Source organism: Apodemus sylvaticus, chromosome 9, assembly GCF_947179515.1.
Source record: "Apodemus sylvaticus chromosome 9, mApoSyl1.1, whole genome shotgun sequence".
Taxonomy (NCBI): Eukaryota; Metazoa; Chordata; class Mammalia; order Rodentia; family Muridae; genus Apodemus; species Apodemus sylvaticus.
Genome location: NC_067480.1, coordinates 3,114,801 through 3,132,577, shown reverse-complemented (window position 1 = coordinate 3,132,577; position 17,777 = coordinate 3,114,801). Strand labels below are relative to the sequence as shown.

Genomic DNA, 17,777 nt, shown 5'->3' with positions numbered 1-17,777 from the left:
AAAGGAGGCAATTTCCCTTTCTATTTTCAGAAATTGTTACAGCCAATTGAAAGCTAATTCAACCACTAGCAGCTCCCTTCCCCGAGAATCCATTAAATAAGGAGAATAGTGAGTGAGATTTTTCTCATGGCTAGATCATCTCTTTCTGAGGAGATCGTAACCTCTTCAGCCAGTGAGGATTCTCTGTATATATTTGGTCATGTTTGCAGTAGCAAACCCTAAGTTTTTCACATGAGCAATGCTCAGTTAATGCTTTATTCTGATGCTATGGGCCACACCACAGGTAGGAGCCTGTGGTGTATGCGGGAGCCACTTAGAAACATCAATTAGCAAGGCAATAAATAGGAGTCCCAGAGAGACATGTGCTAGAAAAGGCAAGGTATGACTATTGCAGAAAGAGGACTCAGGACTCCGGGGTAGGTGTCAGCCACAATCATCTCTGCATGGTCAGTGACATTAGGATGTTACATCACCTGCTTCCCTCTACAGGAAGCCACCAAATATGCTGCTGTAATTTCTAACCACAAATTGATGTTTTCCTTTTTAAAAATGACAAGAGGGTAAAAGACAGCATAAGATCTTCTACAGAAAGAGACACAAGCCAATAACTCTTGACCAGAAAAAGAGATTTAGCACTCTTAAACATTTACAAGAGTGCAGTGCCATTTTGACCTTGCCTGCCATGACACAGAGCAGTGGTTCTCAACCTTCCCAATACCAAGACTCTTTAATGTAGTTCCTCATGTTGTGGTGACCCCCATCACAAAATTGTTTCCCTGCTACTTCATAACAATTCAGCCACTGTTCTGAACGTGATGTAAATATATGATGTGCAGAATATCTGATATGAGACTGGAGAACCCTAAGGTGGAGGCAAATGAGTAAAAATTCAGTATCCCTTCACAAACAGTGAGAAGTGAGTTCCTGTATTCAGCCCTGATGAGTTCTGTTAGCCTCTTAGAAGGTTTGGGTTCTTCTCACTATGATGAAACCAGCATACTTAAAGCTCAGTAAGTACCACACAGCATGTGTTTAATTGGCATACATCATCATTAGTTACACTGTTTAGCGTAATTCATCATTCATGGTTGTAAAGATTCTCCATTTTCTGTGCCTGTCCTCATATATGGTCACATTCCGTAAAATGCTGTCCATGTGTTGAGGTGATGAGCGAACACTTGATTGACACAACATTGTACATTTTAGAGCCGGTCCATGTCTTTAAATTGTACCAATTTCACATTTCATTTAACATGAAATATCTACCCAAGGCACGGCTCCTGAAGAAGGCAAGCATGGAGCCTTCCTCCTGGTATTCCTTCCAGACTGTATCCTGTGGATATAATCCACCTGGGACTGTCCCCATCTTTAGTTCATTTGTTTACATGTATTTATTTAACATGAGCTCACAAATACCTTGTGTCCCCTGGAAAAGGCTAGGTTTGACTTCTCTAAAGTGCTAGGGACTGAGCGTAAGGTATCTCCCATTCGAGGCAAGCCCTCTCCCACACAGCTGTTTCCTCATCTCTGCCTTTACTGTTAGGTCCATATTTGGGGGGAAAAACTGCCTTCCATGATACACTACTAATAGAGAGAAGCTTTCTCCTAAGTTAGCTTGCACCATAGCCTTGTAAAGACCTATATTTAACATATATCTAAATCTCTGTGTTTTTACTACCATATGTTTATTCAGTGAAAATATTTTATTTATAAGCTTTTGATAGTCCACATCTATCATGAATTCTTTATGTCTTTAGTGCTTTCTCTCTCTCTCTACTTTCCCCTCCCTCCCCCTACCTTTCTCCCCCTTCCCTCTCTCTCTCCCCCTCTCTTCCATAGTCCTCCAGACCAACCATCTTTGTATAGACATCCCTTGGTCACTGGGCCAGAAAAAGTTCCTAGACTGTAACTTTCAGGCAGGTAGAACTCAGGGGCCATGGCAAGGCAGAAGTAGAAATCTAAGAGGTGCAAGAGAGTGACTCATCTGCCATCTTCAGTCTCACTGATTCCTAGATGCCAGGGACATGGCTTCTCCAGTCTTCCCTGTGTGGCCACACTGTCAGATATTCACTTAGCAGATGCTACTTGAATCACAGTATGGAACACCTGGGGAATTCCACGTGCATGCATTGTCAGTGATTAAGTCTTTTTTTTTCTTTTTTTTATTTGATATATTTTTATTTACATTTCAAATGATTTCCCCTTTTCTAGCCCCCCACTCCCCAAAAGTCCCATAAGCCCCCTTCCCTCCCCCTGTTCTCCCACCCACCCCTTCCCACTTCCCTGTTCTGTTTTTGCCCTATACTGCTTCACTGAGTCTTTCCAGAACAAGGGGCCACTCCTCCTTTCTTCTTGTACCTCATTTGATGTGTGGATTATGTTTTGGGTATTCCAGTTTTCTAGGTTAATATCCACTTATTAGTGAGTGCATACCATGATTCATCTTTTGAGACTGGGTTACTTCACTTAGTATGATGTTCTCCAGCTCCATCCATTTGCCTACGAATTTCATGAATTCATTGTTTCTAATGGCTGAATAGTACTCCATTGTGTATATATACCACATTTTTTGCATCCACTCTTCTGTTGAGGGATACGTGGGTTCTTTCTAGCTTCTGGCAATTATAAATAGGGCTGCTATGAACATAGTGGAACATGTATCCTTATTACATGCTGGGGAATCCTCTGGGTATATGCCCAGGAGTGGTATTGCAGGATCTTCCAGAAGTGAGGTGCCCAGTTTTCTGAGGAACCACCAGACTGATTTCCAGAGTGGTTGTACCAATTTGCAACCCCACCAGCAGTGGAGGAGTGTTCCTCTTTCTCCACATCCTCGCCAACACCTGCTGTCTCCTGAATTTTTAATCTTAGCCATTCTGACTGGTGTAAGGTGAAATCTCAGGGTTGTTTTGATTTGCATTTCCCTAATGACTAATGAAGTTGAGCATTTTTTAAGATGCTTCTCTGCCATCCGAAGTTCTTCAGGTGAAAATTCTTTGTTTAACTCTGTACCCCATTTTTTAATAGAGTTATTTGGTTTTCTGGACTCTAACTTCTTGAGTTCTTTATATACATTGGATATTAGCCCTCTATCTGATGTAGGGTTGGTAAAGATCTTTTCCCAATTTCTTGGTTGCCGATTTGTCCTTTTGATAGTATCCTTTGCCTTACAGAAACTTTGTAATTCTATGAGGTCCCATTTGTCAATTTTTGATCTTAGAGCATATGCTACTGGTGATCTGTTCAGAAACTTTCCCCCTATACCGATTGTTCAAGGGTCTTCCCCAGTTTCTTTTCTATTAGCTTCAGAGTGTCTGACTTTATGTGGAGGTCCTTGATCCATTTGGAGTTGAGCTTAGTACAAGGAGACAAGGATGGATCAATTCGAATTCTTCTGCATGCTGACCTCCAGTTGAACCAACACCATTTGTTGAAAAGGCTATCTTTTTTCCATTGGATGTTTTCAGCCCCTTTGTTGAGGATCAAGTGGCCATGGGTGTGTGGGTTCATTTCTGGATCTTTAATCCTGTTCCATTGATCCTCCTGCCTGTCACTGTACCAGTATTATGCAGTTTTTAACACTATTGCTCTGTAGTATTGCTTGAAGTCAGGGATACTGATTCCCCCAGAATTTCTATTGTTGTTGAGAATAGTTTTAGCTATGCTGGGTTTTTTGTTATTCCAGATGAATTTGAGAATTGCTCTTTCTAACTCTGTGAAGAATTGAGTTGGGATTTTGATGGGTATTGCATTGAATCTGTATATTGCTTTTGGCAAAATGGCCATTTTAACTATATTAATCCTGCCGATCCATGAGCATGGGAGGTTTTTCAATTTTTTGAGGTCTTCTTCCATTTCCTTCTTCAGAGTCTTGAAGTTCTTGTCATACAGATCTTTCACATGTTTGGTAAGAGTCACCTGAGGTACTTTATACTGTTTGTGGCTATTGTGAAGGGTGTCATTTCCCTAATTTCTTTCTCAGCCTGCTTATCCTTTGAGTATAGGAAGGCTACTGATTTGCTTGAGTTGATTTTATAACCTGCCACTTTGCTGAAGTTGTTTATCAGCTGTAGGAGTTCTATCAACCATATAATTGGTCACAAGACAGACCTCAACAAATATAAGAAGATCGAACTAATCCCATGCCTCCTATCAGATCACTATGGTGTAAGAGTGGTTTTCAATAGCAAAAAAAACAACAGAAATCCCACATACACATGGAGGCTGAACAATACTCAATGACACCTTGGCCAAAGAAGAAATAAAGAAAGAAATCAGAGACTTTTTAGAATTTAATGAAAATGAAGGCACAACATACCCAAATCTTTGGGACACAATGAAAGCAGTGCTAAGAGGAAAACTCATAGCCCTGAGTGCCTCCAAAAAGAAAATTGAGAGAGCATACACTAGCAGCTTAATGACATTCCTGAAAGCCCTGGAACAAAAAGAAGCCAATTCACCCAGGAAGAGTAGAAGATGGGAAACTATCAAACTCAGGGCTGAAATCAATCAAGTGGAAACAAAGAGAACCATACAAAGAATCAACGAATCCAGGAACTGGTTCTTTGAGAAAATCAACAAGATAGATAAACCCTTAGCCAGACTGACCAAAGGGCACAGAGAAAGTATCCAAATTAACAAAATTAGAAATGAAAAGGGGGATATAACAACAGAAACTGAAGAAATCCAAAAAATCATCAGATCCTACTACAAAAGCCTATACTCAATACAACAGGAGAATCTGGAGGAAATGGACAATTTCCTTGACAGATACCAAATACCAAAATTGAATCAGGACCAAATAGATTACCTAAACAGTCCCATAACCCCTAAAGAAATAGAAGGGGTCATAGAAAGTCTTCCAACCAAATAAAGCACAGGACCAGATGGTTTCAGTGCAGAATTCTATCAGACCTTCAAAGAAGACCTAACACCAATACTCTTCAAACTATTCCACAAAATAGAAGCAGAAGGAACACTACCCAATTCCTTCTACAAAGCCACAATTACGCTGATACCAAAACCACACAAAGATCCAACAAAGAAAGAGAACTTCAGACCAATTTCCCTTAAGAACATCGATGCAAAAATACTCAATAAAATTCTTGCCAACCGAATCCAAGAACACATCAAAACGATCATCCACCATGATCAAGTAGGCTTTATCCCAGGGATGCAGGGTTGGTTCAATATACAGAAATCCATCAATGCAATCCACTACATAAACAAACTCAAAGAAAAAAACCACATGGTCATTTCATTGGATACTGAAAAAGCATTTGACAAAATTCAGCATCCTTTCATGCTTAAAGTCTTGGAAAGAACAGGAATTCAAGGCCCATACCTAAACATAGTAAAAGCAATATACAGCAAACCGGTAGCCAGCATCAAACTAAATGGAGAGAAACTTGAAGCAATCCCACTAAAATCAGAGACTAGACAGGGCTGCCCCCTTTCTCCTTATCTTTTCAATATTGTACTTGAGTTACTAGCTGGGGCAATTAGACAACATAAGGAGGTCAAAGGGATACAAATTGGAAAGTGATTAAGTCTTTAAGTACTTGATAGTGAATAGATAAAGCAAGTAGCTACCTTCATAATTTAGTAGACTAACTGATTTCAAAAAAACCAGTAATTACATCAGTGGTTTTGAACTATTCAGCTATGAAACTGGAGACTTGGGGGGGGGGGAGGGTTCAACCCTAAATGCCAAAAGACAGAAAAACAAGCAAGCAAACAAAACAAACAATGAGAAAAAAAACACAGATGAAAAAGTGATGAGTTTCACAGGGCACAGCCAGAGACAGCCAGTGTGGGCACGAGCTCCAAATGCCATGTGTCCCCTGGAAAAGGCAGGCTCTGGCCTCTCTAAAGTCTGTGTCTTTCTTCATGAGGCCAAGCGTGTGCATTTTATCCGACCCTGTGTGCTCACTGGCCATTTATCTTTCCCTTTTGAGAATCTGAAATGACATTTTTGAATTGGCTTTCCAGAACAATGCTTAAAATGACAATTTTTGTACTGTAGGAAGCTTTGAAAGAAAGAAGTTTAAACACGCTGTCAGGATGACCTCAGTCAGCTCCTAAAGAGCGCACAATGTTAAAGTCAAAAGAAAAATAAAGTCCCCTGCTGGAACCACAGCCTGATTCCAGAGTTGGGAACAACCTGAGCTCAGATTTGAACTCAGTGTGAGCTCCCACTGCAGGATGGGCAGGGCTGACCTCCCCTACAGAATAAACTGAGCCTGAGCAGAGACTTCCATTCACATCCCAGGGCCGGGGAGCCTCTCCCCTGCACACTCTGCTTTCCCTTGTGAACATTTAGCCAAAAACCTTAAACCAGTGTGTTAGCTCTTCTTTGCTAAAATAACCAAGAAAATCATGGTCTTGGGAAAGATAACACTCTAGATCACTTAGCCCTTGTGGGTTTTGATGTGTGGTGGATCCATCACATCATGGCAGATATATGTGTTGGAGGAAAACTGTTTAATCTCACAGCTGCCAGGAATGAAGAAGACAAAGAACTGTGATCCGACATCATAGTATCCCCAGTGACCTAACTTCCTCCCAGTTGGCTTTATCTAGTATCCTACCAGTGACACTGAAGGCTAGCAACCAAGTCCTTGAAACGCCAACCTTTGGGGGCTGCTTAGAATCGAAACCATGGCAACCAGAAGAAAAGATGGCGTGAGACTCAGCCAATGCACTTTCTTAGTTACTGGTTCTTTTTATGATGTATTAACTGTATGTATGTGAGCACACTATCACTGTCTCCAGACACACCAGAAGAGGGCATTGGATTCCATTACAGATGGTTGTGAGCCACCATGTGATTGCTAGGAATTGAACTCAGGACTCCTGGAAGAGCAGTCAGTGCTCTTAACCACTGAGCCACCTCTCCAGCCCTCCTTACTTACTCTGTTTACAGGACACTTGGCCCTCTGAGGACAGAAATCCATGGGCAAGTTTCACCACATCTCTGATCTATTTGATCTACAGCTGATCAATATGCTGACTTGTTTGGACGCTATAATTATTCCTTCAGAATTTCAAACAAGCTGTAACAGACAAAAGATACAGTTATATCCTAAAGACTTAATGTGCCACTGGCTTCCTTTGTTCATTTTTTTAAAAAAATATCCCCACTTACAGAAGGTTTTCTTTGTGCCTATAGTAATAGCTTGTGCATAGATAGAAAGATATAAGAGAGCCATTAAACCAGGCTGCCAGGAACTTTAACTGGGAAAGACAGAAACAAACAATCACAAGATCATAACAGAAAGTGTTTTCCTCTGAAACCTAGCCCTTCAGATATGCTAAGTTTGTGATTACCATGTAAATTGGGGCCAGAGGCTGAAGATTGCTCTTGGTTCAATTCCCAGCATTGAATCTGGGTAGCTCACAACCACCTGTCACTCCAGCTCCAGAGAATCCCATACCTATGGTTTTAGCTGGCATTAACACATTCCCCAAAGCATACCCCACACCTACATATAATAATAATAATAATAATAAAATATCTTTTTAATAATCATGTAAAGAAGGAAAGAAGAAAAACAAAGGAAAGATACATTCAGCTACTGGGATCATAAAAGAAAACAGTTACTGTGTCAAGAAAAACTTGGAAATGACACAGTGTGGATACTCAATGACCTCAGCCTAGTGTGGTAGTACTCAGTGATTTCAGGTCCTTGAGTGTGATTCCATCCCTCAGAGGCTGAGACAGGAGTGAGTACTCCAGCCTGGGTTCTGTAGCAAGAATCTGTCTCAGAAAATAAAACCGGCATAAGATTGTATTTCATACTTTCTTTGTCCCAGGGTGAACCTTATACCCTTACAAAGGTGAGAGGGATCTTTCCAGTAATTCATGAAGCTGCTTCTAGGAACAGTCTGAAGTCCCCCGGAAACCCACCATGGTTGTGTAGTCACAGAAAAGAGCAGTATATAGCAGTACCAAGGGAAATGCTAACTCCTTGTCTTTGTTCTTCATTCCTCAGGTCTTTGCCCAAGACGGGTCTGGAACTTAACGGGGTTCCCATGACCCCTGCAATTGCTTCCAGTCAGCAATGAAAGGGTTATCGGGTAGCCGCAGCCACCACCATGGGATCACCTGTGAGTCGGCCTGTGACTCCTTGTCACACCACTCAGACCACAAGCCGTACCTGCTGAGCCCCGTAGACCACCACCCTGCGGACCATCCCTACTACACCCAGCGGAATTCTTTCCAGGCCGAGTGCGTGGGGCCCTTCAGCGACCCGCTAGCCAGCAGCACCTTCCCGCGCAGGCACTACACCTCGCAGCAGGAGCTGAAGGACGAGAGTGCCCTGGTGCCACGCACCCTGGCCACCAAGGCGAATCGCCTCCCCACCAACCTGCTGGATCAGTTTGAGAGGCAGCTGCCCCTCAGCCGGGATGGCTATCACACGCTACAGTACAAGCGCACAGCTGTGGAGCATCGCAGCGATAGCCCCGGCCGCATCCGGCACCTGGTCCACTCGGTCCAGAAGCTCTTCACCAAGTCTCATTCCCTGGAGGGGCCATCCAAAGGCAGCGTCAACGGGGGCAAGGCTAGCCCTGACGAGTCTCAAACTGTGAGATATGGCAAGCGCAGCAAGAGCAAGGAGAGGCGCTCAGAGTCCAAGGCTAGATCCAATGCCTCTAATGCCTCCCCCACCTCTCCCAGTTGGTGGAGTTCAGATGACAACCTGGATGGCGACATGTGTCTCTACCACACACCATCGGGTGTGATGACCATGGGCAGGTGCCCTGACCGCTCTGCTTCGCAGTACTTCATGGAAGCCTACAACACCATCAGCGAGCAGGCAGTGAAGGCCTCCCGGAGTAACAATGACATCAAGTGCTCCACCTGTGCTAACCTGCCAGTCACGCTGGATGCCCCACTTCTGAAGAAGAGTGCCTGGTCCTCCACTCTCACCGTGAGCAGAGCCCGAGAGGTTTATCAGAAAGCCTCAGTGAACATGGATCAAGCCATGGTGAAGTCCGAGGCTTGTCAACAAGAGCGATCCTGCCAGTACTTACAGGTACATCTGTGTTACGTGACAGATGCCGTGAAATTATTCATGACTGGGTTGTGTGGTCTTTGCTCCTGGGTTCTAGTCTTGGCTCTATTCTGAATTGTCTATATGAACTCGGAAAGATTATCATTTCGGTGATTAATTGAAGCTACCAGGAAAATTCAAGGAGACATATTCTACCAGCTTCATTCATTTCTATTAAGAGATTAGATGTGGCGCATGTGTCTTCCTCAGTGCGGTAATTACCTCCAGCCCGCCCCACTTCCAAGACACAGAATAGCAGGATGATGCCCTGCAGAGGTGGAGACAGAGGCAGTTTGGGGACCTGCTAAGCACAGCTGCAGAAGCCCAGGACAACAGAGGAGAGGAGGGTGCCTGCCGTGAAAGCATCAGTACAGTAAAATACAATTAGTGTCAGCATGTAAATCCCACACACAGCCACCGAGCAGGCGGCTCTTCCCTTTCCATTCTGCTCCTGTTTCCCCTTCTGCCTCCAGTTCACTTAAACAAGATTCACCTGGATAAAAATGTCAACACAGGCAGGCAGAGTTGTCTTCCCACTTTTCCTGCCTCCAGTAATTTTTTTTCCTAAAACGCAAGGTTCCACACAATGACCCTCGTGAATCCCCGGCCCCGCCCCCTTTCAGTTCTCTTTCCCCACTATCCATATCTTTCAGTGAAAGTTTTTTACAAGACCATAAAAGCATAACATAATCATCTCCATTCTCACCTTCAGACGAAATGCAAGGAAAAATTCTTCCAGTGGGAACGTGGTCATGTTTCCCTCTTTCAACCCTTTCTAATAAATACAGCTTTCTTGGGAGTACCTCTCCCGAGCCCTGAGAATGCTCTAGGCTGGCACTTCTGGGCAAGGACAGGGACATAACCCAAGTCCAAAGTTTAGAAGAAGCTAACATATCCCAAATGTGTGTAAGTGTTTATCATCGGAAATAAGACTGCCTAGTTTACTGCATGATTGTCCTCTGTATAAATGAATCATCAAGAAAAGCTGGAGAGATTTCTCAGTGGTTAGGAGCACTGGCTGCTCTTTCAGAGAACCCAGGTTCAGTTCTCAGCACCCACATAGTGGTCACAACCATTTGCAACTCCAGTTCTAAGCAGTCCAACACCCTCATGTGACCTCTGCAGGCAGCAAGAACACATAGTATACATACATACATACATACATACATACAGGCAAAGAACTATTAATAACTTTGGAGCTAAAAGACCCATCAGACCCACTTAGTATAGAAAAGAAATAAACTCAAATAAAAGCTTAGTGGGTTATTCTGCTGGCTGAAGTAGTGCTGGGACCCAAGTCTCTTCACAAAGTGACCATCCATTCTGGGGTTGTAAGTTAAGGATTCAGAAATGACTCAAGCATATACATATTATCCAATATAGAGAGAACTTTGATAAAAGGAAAATACTTGTCTTGAAGAAAGGATGAGAGAGGGGATAGAGGTGTCTTAGAAACTGGCGTGTTTTCTGTGAAAAGGTTCCAATAATAAGCCTGTTAACGCCCTGCATTCGGTTGGGTAAGCAAACTGAGAATTAAGAAGGTTGCCGTCCATGGGTCCAACGCCAGCCATTGTTCATGACATAATGCTCACCTGTACTTGTACAAAAGTTTACCTTCTCTGTCCTGAAATTTATTTTCCTTTCCTTTTTTTAATGCCTTGTAAATTCAAAAAGTCTCAAAAAAAAAAAGCCATAAAGTGTGCAAAGGCAGACAAAAGAAAAAGAAAATGGCTGTGACCCACTATCTAGAGAAGGAGAAACGGAAGCGTTAACATACGGAGGCCTGTGACCTGTGACCTGGAGGTGGTAGGGCTGGAACCTGGGCTCATCTCATGCTTCACACAGAAGCTGTGTAGGAAGGTGGAGAAGGAGAGTGCAGAGTAATTCCAAGCATTCTTCAGGAATGTCAGAATGAAATCTTTTTTTTTCTGATATATTTTTTATTTACATTTCAAATGATTTCACCTTTTCTAGCCCCCCACTCCCAGAAAGTCCCATAAGCCCCCTTCCCTCCCCCTGTCCTCCCACCCACCCCTTCCCACTTCCCTGTTCTGGTTTTGCCGAATACTGCTTCACTGAGTCTTTCCAGAACCAGGGGCCACTCCTCCATTCTTCCTGTACCTCATTTGATGTGTGGATTATGTTTTGGGTATTCCAGTTTTCCAGGCTAATATCCACTTATTAGTGAGTGCATACCATGATTAATCTTTTGAGACTGGGTTACCTCATTTAGTATGATGTTCTCCAGCTCCATCCATTTGCCTAAGAATTTCATGAATTCATTGTGTCTAATGGCTGAATAGTATTCCATTGTGTAGATATACCTTTTTTGCATCCACTCTTCTGTTGAGGGATACCTGGGTTCTTTCCAACTTCTGGCGGGACTTAATACGGCTTGTCCGTCAGTGGCTCTCATACTGTCGCGGCTAGAAACTTCTGCTTTTGAATTACTTACCTTTCTCAAGCAGGGATTTTTTTTTTAAATAAAATATTTAAGAAAGCTATAAGAAAAACTGGAGTGAATCATCCACTCACATACCTGTCACCCAGTTAGGGACATGGAGGACAAAGATCTCTTGCTTCCCTCTGCCCCATCCCCGCTTGATACCTAGAACAATGGCACCTTGGCTTTTTTATCATTAATTCTTGAAACTGTTAAAAAGTTAATATTTTCTTTCATAGCTTGGGCAAGAGTCAATCCTGATCCACAGTGTTTATTTATCCTTTCAAATATGCACAGAAATCTGCGTTGCAACTTATTTAATAAACGTCGACATCTATTGAGTTCCTGTTCTGTAGAAGGCCTTCAGTCTGAAAGCACAATGATAAGTCTGTCTCCAGAGGGGACACAGCCATGGCAGTCAGCAGCTGACATGGAGAGCCACAGCCTCTTTGTGCCCCCTGTACTGAGGCTGGAACGTTCTCGCACAGAAAAGGAGGGAAATACTGAATAATCATGAAGAGAGAGGGAGAGAGAGAGTGAGAGAGAGAGAGAGAGAGAGAGAGGGAGGGAGGGAGAGAGGGAGAGAGAGAGAGAGAGAGAGAAAGGGAGGGAGAGAGAGAGAGAGAGAGAGAGAGTAGGGAGTAGGAGATGCCTTCTGAGTCCCGGGTTACAATAATTCTCTTGCTTCTATAAAAAAGAGAGAAAGAATACAATATCCTGGTAATATTCTTCTCAGAAAATAGGATTATCCGGCCCCTATCTATGGGATGGTTCCATGCATCAAGTCATTCCTTGAAGCAAATTGGAGAAACAAAAACAGTCATTGGTTTGTTTGTTTGTTTTTTAATTGAATTTATTCTTCATTTACATTTCAAAGGTTATACCCCTTCCCGGTTTCCCCCCTCCCTGAAAATCCCCAACCCATCCTCCCACACCCTGCCTCCAAGAATATGCGCCTCCACCCAACCCACTCCCATGACCCCCACTCAACTTCCCCACACTAGGGACTCTATTGAGCCTTACAGGACCAAGGACCTCTCCTCCCACTGATGCCCGACAAGGCATTCCTCTACCACTCTTTTGGCTGGAACCATGTGTACCCCTTGGTTGATGGCTTAGTCCCTGGGAGCCCTCAGGCGTCTAGTTGGATGATATCATCCTTCTTCCCATGGGGGTACAACCCCCCTCCTCCATTTGCCCTCCAACTCCTCCATTGTGAACCCCGCACTCAGACCAATGGTTGGCTGCTGGTTTTCATCTCAGTATTTGTAAGGCTCTGGCAGGGCCGCTCCAAAAGACAACCATAACAGGCTTCTTTCGGCACACACTTATATATATATATATATATATATATATATATATATATATATATATATATATATATATATATATATATATATGATATTTTATTTACATTTTTTTATTCGATATAATTTATTTACATTTCAAATGATTTCCCTTTTCTAGCCCCCCCCACTCCCCGAAAGTCCCGTAAGCCCCCTTCTCTTCCCCTGTCCTCCCACCCACCCCTTCCCACTTCCCCGTTCTGGTTTTGCCGAATACTGTTTCACTGAGTCTTTCCAGAACTAGGAGCCACTCCTCCTTTCTTCTTGTACCTCATTTGATGTGTGGATTATGTTTTGGGTATTCCAGTTTTCTAGGTTAATATCCACTTATTAGTGAGTCGGCACACACTTCTTGTCATCTATAGTAGTTTTGAGGTTTGGTGGCTGTTTATAGGATGAATCCCCAGGTAGGACAGTCTCTGGGTAACCTTGCCTTCAGTCTCTGCTCTACACTTTCTCCATAGTTGTTTTGTTTTCTAGTAATATTACTGTAGGGGCCGGCTGATTTAAAGCTGGATCCACAGTCACCTTGAGCATCACTGTCGAGGTTTAGTTAGCACACAAAGCTCTGTTCCACAGGGAAGACTAGACCTTAGTCCCTATCTGCCCCTAACTGGGGACCCTGCTGGAACCATCCTTTAGTTTTTGAAGCCTACTTCATCTACTGAAAAACAAGCCCCTTAGTTCTAGAAAGCTTTAATCTCTCTGCACATTTTTTTTAATCCATAAATTGAGTATCTCAGTGTACAAGTTAGAGAAGTCTCCAAGACTTGGAAGGTCTCTGACTCTTGATTCATAAATGCCTGCTGAAAGCAGATACCTCTCATTTGTTCTTTGAAGTTCTAAAAGCATTTCACAAGGAAAAAAAATAGACTTAGGAAACTATGTCAAATGACTTAACCAAGGGCACACAGCAAGATGGCAAACCAAAACTAATTATTTTCCCTTTAAAGTCTGAATCCTTTCCATTCAGCAGGCTCAGTCCCTACCCTCTCCACATACAGAGAGGGGACGGACCTACATGGCATGTCCTTTATATGTTAGAAACCATCTAGACCTCCTTTAATACTCAAAACAACTTTAAGAATATTACATTTGATTTAAATATGTTCACAACTTTTTCTCACACAAAAATGGATATCCATTCTGATATTCATGTTCACTGATCATTGATGTTTTCATCTATTTGCCTAACAAATTCCCGTTGTATTCATCCTGTTTCCCTCCCACCGTTACCTCTCCCCAGGAGTCCTCCTTTGCTTAGCTTTATAGACAAAGCTGGCAGAGACACAAAGAATGCAGAGTAGGCAGGGCAGCCAGCAGCTGACCCCAGGTCTCTGCAGGTCTGTGATGTTTCAGATGCAGATGTTAATGTGTGGTTTATCTTACTTTGTGTTCCTCTGCATCAAACTCCTGTGCATTTGACCTGCAATATGTCTGTGCCAATAAAAGAATGTCAATGTGAAATTAGCCTGCCAGCAGAAAGGAAAGCAAAGTCCCTCATTTGATTCCAAGCTAAATTAGTAAGCAGTAATTAATATTCTCCAGTGATTCACTGAAGAACATTAATAAATACATATTCACCAATAAGAGAATTTAAATATTAAAATCCAGCTTCTGTCTTTGGAGAGTTTTACACAGACTTACGTTAAGGTGGCCTCTTGCCATGACTGCTGAGTTGAGGGTCTGTATGTGGCTAGCCTGTGACTGACAACAACTGGCTCTTAATCACTGTACATTGTAATCAATATACTCAGTGAGTGATATGTGCTCACTCACAAGCTGTTTTAGTTAGTTAAAAAAAAAAAGGCTCCCCGTTTCCCCAATATTGTTATTTTTAAATGTCAAGAATCAGATGTCTGCTGTTGAGAACTATTGTACCGCTGCCAGTGACTGCCTGTATCAAGGCTGGGAGCAGGAGCATGGATTTGAAGACATTAAAACTGTTTAATTCTCAGTTGAGATGTGGTTGGCTTTTGTACATTTGGAATAAATCATTTATGGCACACCTCAGGGTAAGTGCTAATAGTTAAATAAACAGAATAGGCTTGGGGGAGGGTTGTTTTCTCTTTCTTTCTTTCTTTCTTTTTTTCTTTTTTTTTTCTTTTTTTTAAGTAGATTTCTTGGTCGTGTTTATGCCTCTTTATATAAATGTTCTGTGCTGAGTGAGTGGCGTATTAAGCCATTCGGAAGAGAAAGATTTTAGATTTCCAACTGTTCACCTAAGAAGAAGGAAAAAAAAATCCCTTCGTATCTTGTATTTAGCATTCATCCTTCATCCAGCGGCAGAAACAGGAAAGGGGAAGGGAAACCTCTCCCTCTCTGTGGAAGTAGAGAGACACACAGAGGGAGCGAGAGAGCGCAGACAGGACCGAGGAAGCCAGAGCTCTCAGAGATGAAGCTGTAGGCAACAAAATGATCGACCTTTTTAAGGCAGAGTGGGTTTCTTCAGTTTGCGTGCAAGTTTCACGAAATGGAAGGACTGACCAGGTTTGGGTATACACCACTCTTTTGTTACTTTGTATCTGATGGATGTGAGCAGCTGGTTTGGAAGTGGTTTTTGCAAAGAGGGGAGCTTAAGGATAGTTTGGTTGTTCTGTTATTGTCTTCCTCTTTATAAACAATGCCTACTGCGTCGGGAAGAGCTAACGAACTAATGTATGTATAGATGGCACGAAACAGGTGGGAACATCAGGTGCCTACAAGTCATTTTGCATGGGGGCTTCCCGAAATCCTGCTTCCTGTGGTCTTGGAGTGTATGATAAGGGACTAGAGCATGTTATGTCTGTGATTGCAATGTGACAGGTCATTTTTCTGAACAAGAATCCACAGCACTTACTGTTCCTTTTCAGAATTTAAATTTCTGGATAATGGGATATTTTGTTGTTGTTATTGTTGTTGTTGTTTTTGTTGTTGTTTTGGAACAGCTTTTGTTTTTTTCTCCTCTGTTGTTTGCATGATATCCTACAAAGATCCCTAAAGAAACATCCCTAGCAAATGTGAGCTTAGGATTTTATTTTAAAATCTAGGTACATTTATTTATCTGTCTCAAGACTATTTCCATCTTTGCCCAGTGGGAGTTTTCTTTCTGTGGCTGAGTTTTTCTATTCTTTCCTTTCTTTTCTTTTCTTTTTTTTTCTTTTTTTCTCTTGTCAGAAAACAATTTAAATTATACTGCTTCAGTTTTAACTATTTTATATCAATTTTATAAAACTGCAGTTCTGCTTATGATGTGAGTAGTTGCTTTGCTGGCTGTCTTGTCTAAAAACCTTGTCAACCATATTAATATTTTTAATCTGTATTGCTAAGGAATTTGAATGCATTTTATCTGTGGTTTATACAATCCCCTCCCTATTTTTCACTGATCTTAGAAGAGATGGCTCTCCACGGAGAGACAGAGACAAGGTTACTCTGGTCAGGTGCTAACTTGGAACATGGGGGTCATGCCCACCCACAGAACCCTGGGATTTCTGCCACTCTCTGCCCTCTGCTCTGAGTCTCTGTGCTTCTCAGAGTTGCCTCCATCCTATTAATAGGGAGAGAGGAATAATTAGCAAAGCATTCTAAGAAATCCAGTCCAGAAAGGCTCAGCAGTGGGAGAGGGACACCATGAGTTAATAAGAAAACCCTCTTAAAGGAAACTTCATTATTCTTAGTCAACAGCTTGATGTTCTGATATCACTGTCAGTGGGCAGTAAAGGCGCCTGGCAAGCCACAGCCAGAGGTTTCTGTGAACATTTGCTAAAATTCAGTCTTGGATCGCTCAACAGCCATACACTTGGTTTCTCCTTTCCATGCTTTCCATGGAGATCTGCTTAGTTGATGACAGTTGAGGGCTTGCTGTGTCTTTTGGAGATGACATATGGGACTTGACAGATTGACACATGACTGGCAAAATGCATCAGTTTCTTGTCCTGGGTGTGTGTGTGTGTGTGTGTGTGTGTGTGTGTGTGTGTGTGAGAGAGAGAGAGAGAGAGAGAGAGAGAGAGAGAGAGAGAGAGAGAGAGAGAATGTATGTAGCACTGACACACTGACTTTGTCTTGGAATTAGGTTATACTTTTCTCCATTTTGGAGTCCAGTGTCTTTTAGTGTATTATTATAACTTAGAGTTCAGTGAAATCAACCTTTCAATTCATTAAGCTCAGTATCATTTATTTTTCTCATTTCAGAAGAATATATGTTGCTAGGGTCCATGGTCACAGAGTGCAGGCAGAGTTGACTCTTGTGGAGTTGCCATGTAATATGGGTCTAAGATAAAGAATTCTCAAATTCTGTATGTTTTAAAATCACAATACCACCTAACACATTTTATGTCATTAACCAGGGAAGTTTGGTGGAGGGTGAAAAAAATCTGCCCTTGGCAGGCATAACTGAGTTAATGTTAATAATTTGCATTGACTTATCTGACATTGCCTTAGAGCATATTTATTCATCTGAAGAGTTAAACCCATACTTCTGATTAGAGGGAAGAAAGCAGATGCAGTTATAGCTCTGCTTGTAGGACCCACTGACCTATTTATCAAGACCCTCACCCCCATCAACAGACCATTACATGCCACATGAGTAGCATCATAACAGAGAGGACATTTTTCCTTCTACACATCTGTTTATCTGTGTTCTTAGACTAGAAGCATAGTGGGAAGGTACTTTGGATTCTGCTAATGAGCAATTCCCAGTTGGAATGATTTCCAAGTTAGTTGATTCTCCAACACCTGAGCCCTCTGTCTGTAACTAAAAGAAGATGGCATAGGAGTTGTTTGATTAATATTAACACTATCAAAAGAGGTAAAGGGGAGAACAGTGTACAGGAAGGCATCATATATTCCTCATGTTTCTTTGCCAATTTCTTATTTCTCCCCTTTGGGGAGTCACCTTCATGAGCAGAGAACTTTTTTTGAAGCTCTGATCCTACAACTGTAAGGAAATACAGA

At 42.3% G+C, this 17,777-nt stretch overlaps 1 protein-coding gene across 1 annotated transcript in view; it reads left to right on the top strand.

Annotated features, from left to right (window-relative positions):
* The window catches only part of Dlgap1 (DLG associated protein 1), an 865,098-nt gene that overhangs the window by 546,479 nt on the left and 300,842 nt on the right, over positions 1-17,777 (top strand). Inside the window, exon 7 of the mRNA XM_052192730.1 lies at positions 7,995-9,038. Coding sequence (XP_052048690.1) covers positions 8,064-9,038 — 975 coding nt within the window. The 5' untranslated portion in view covers positions 7,995-8,063. The remainder of the gene's footprint in view (positions 1-7,994; positions 9,039-17,777) is intronic.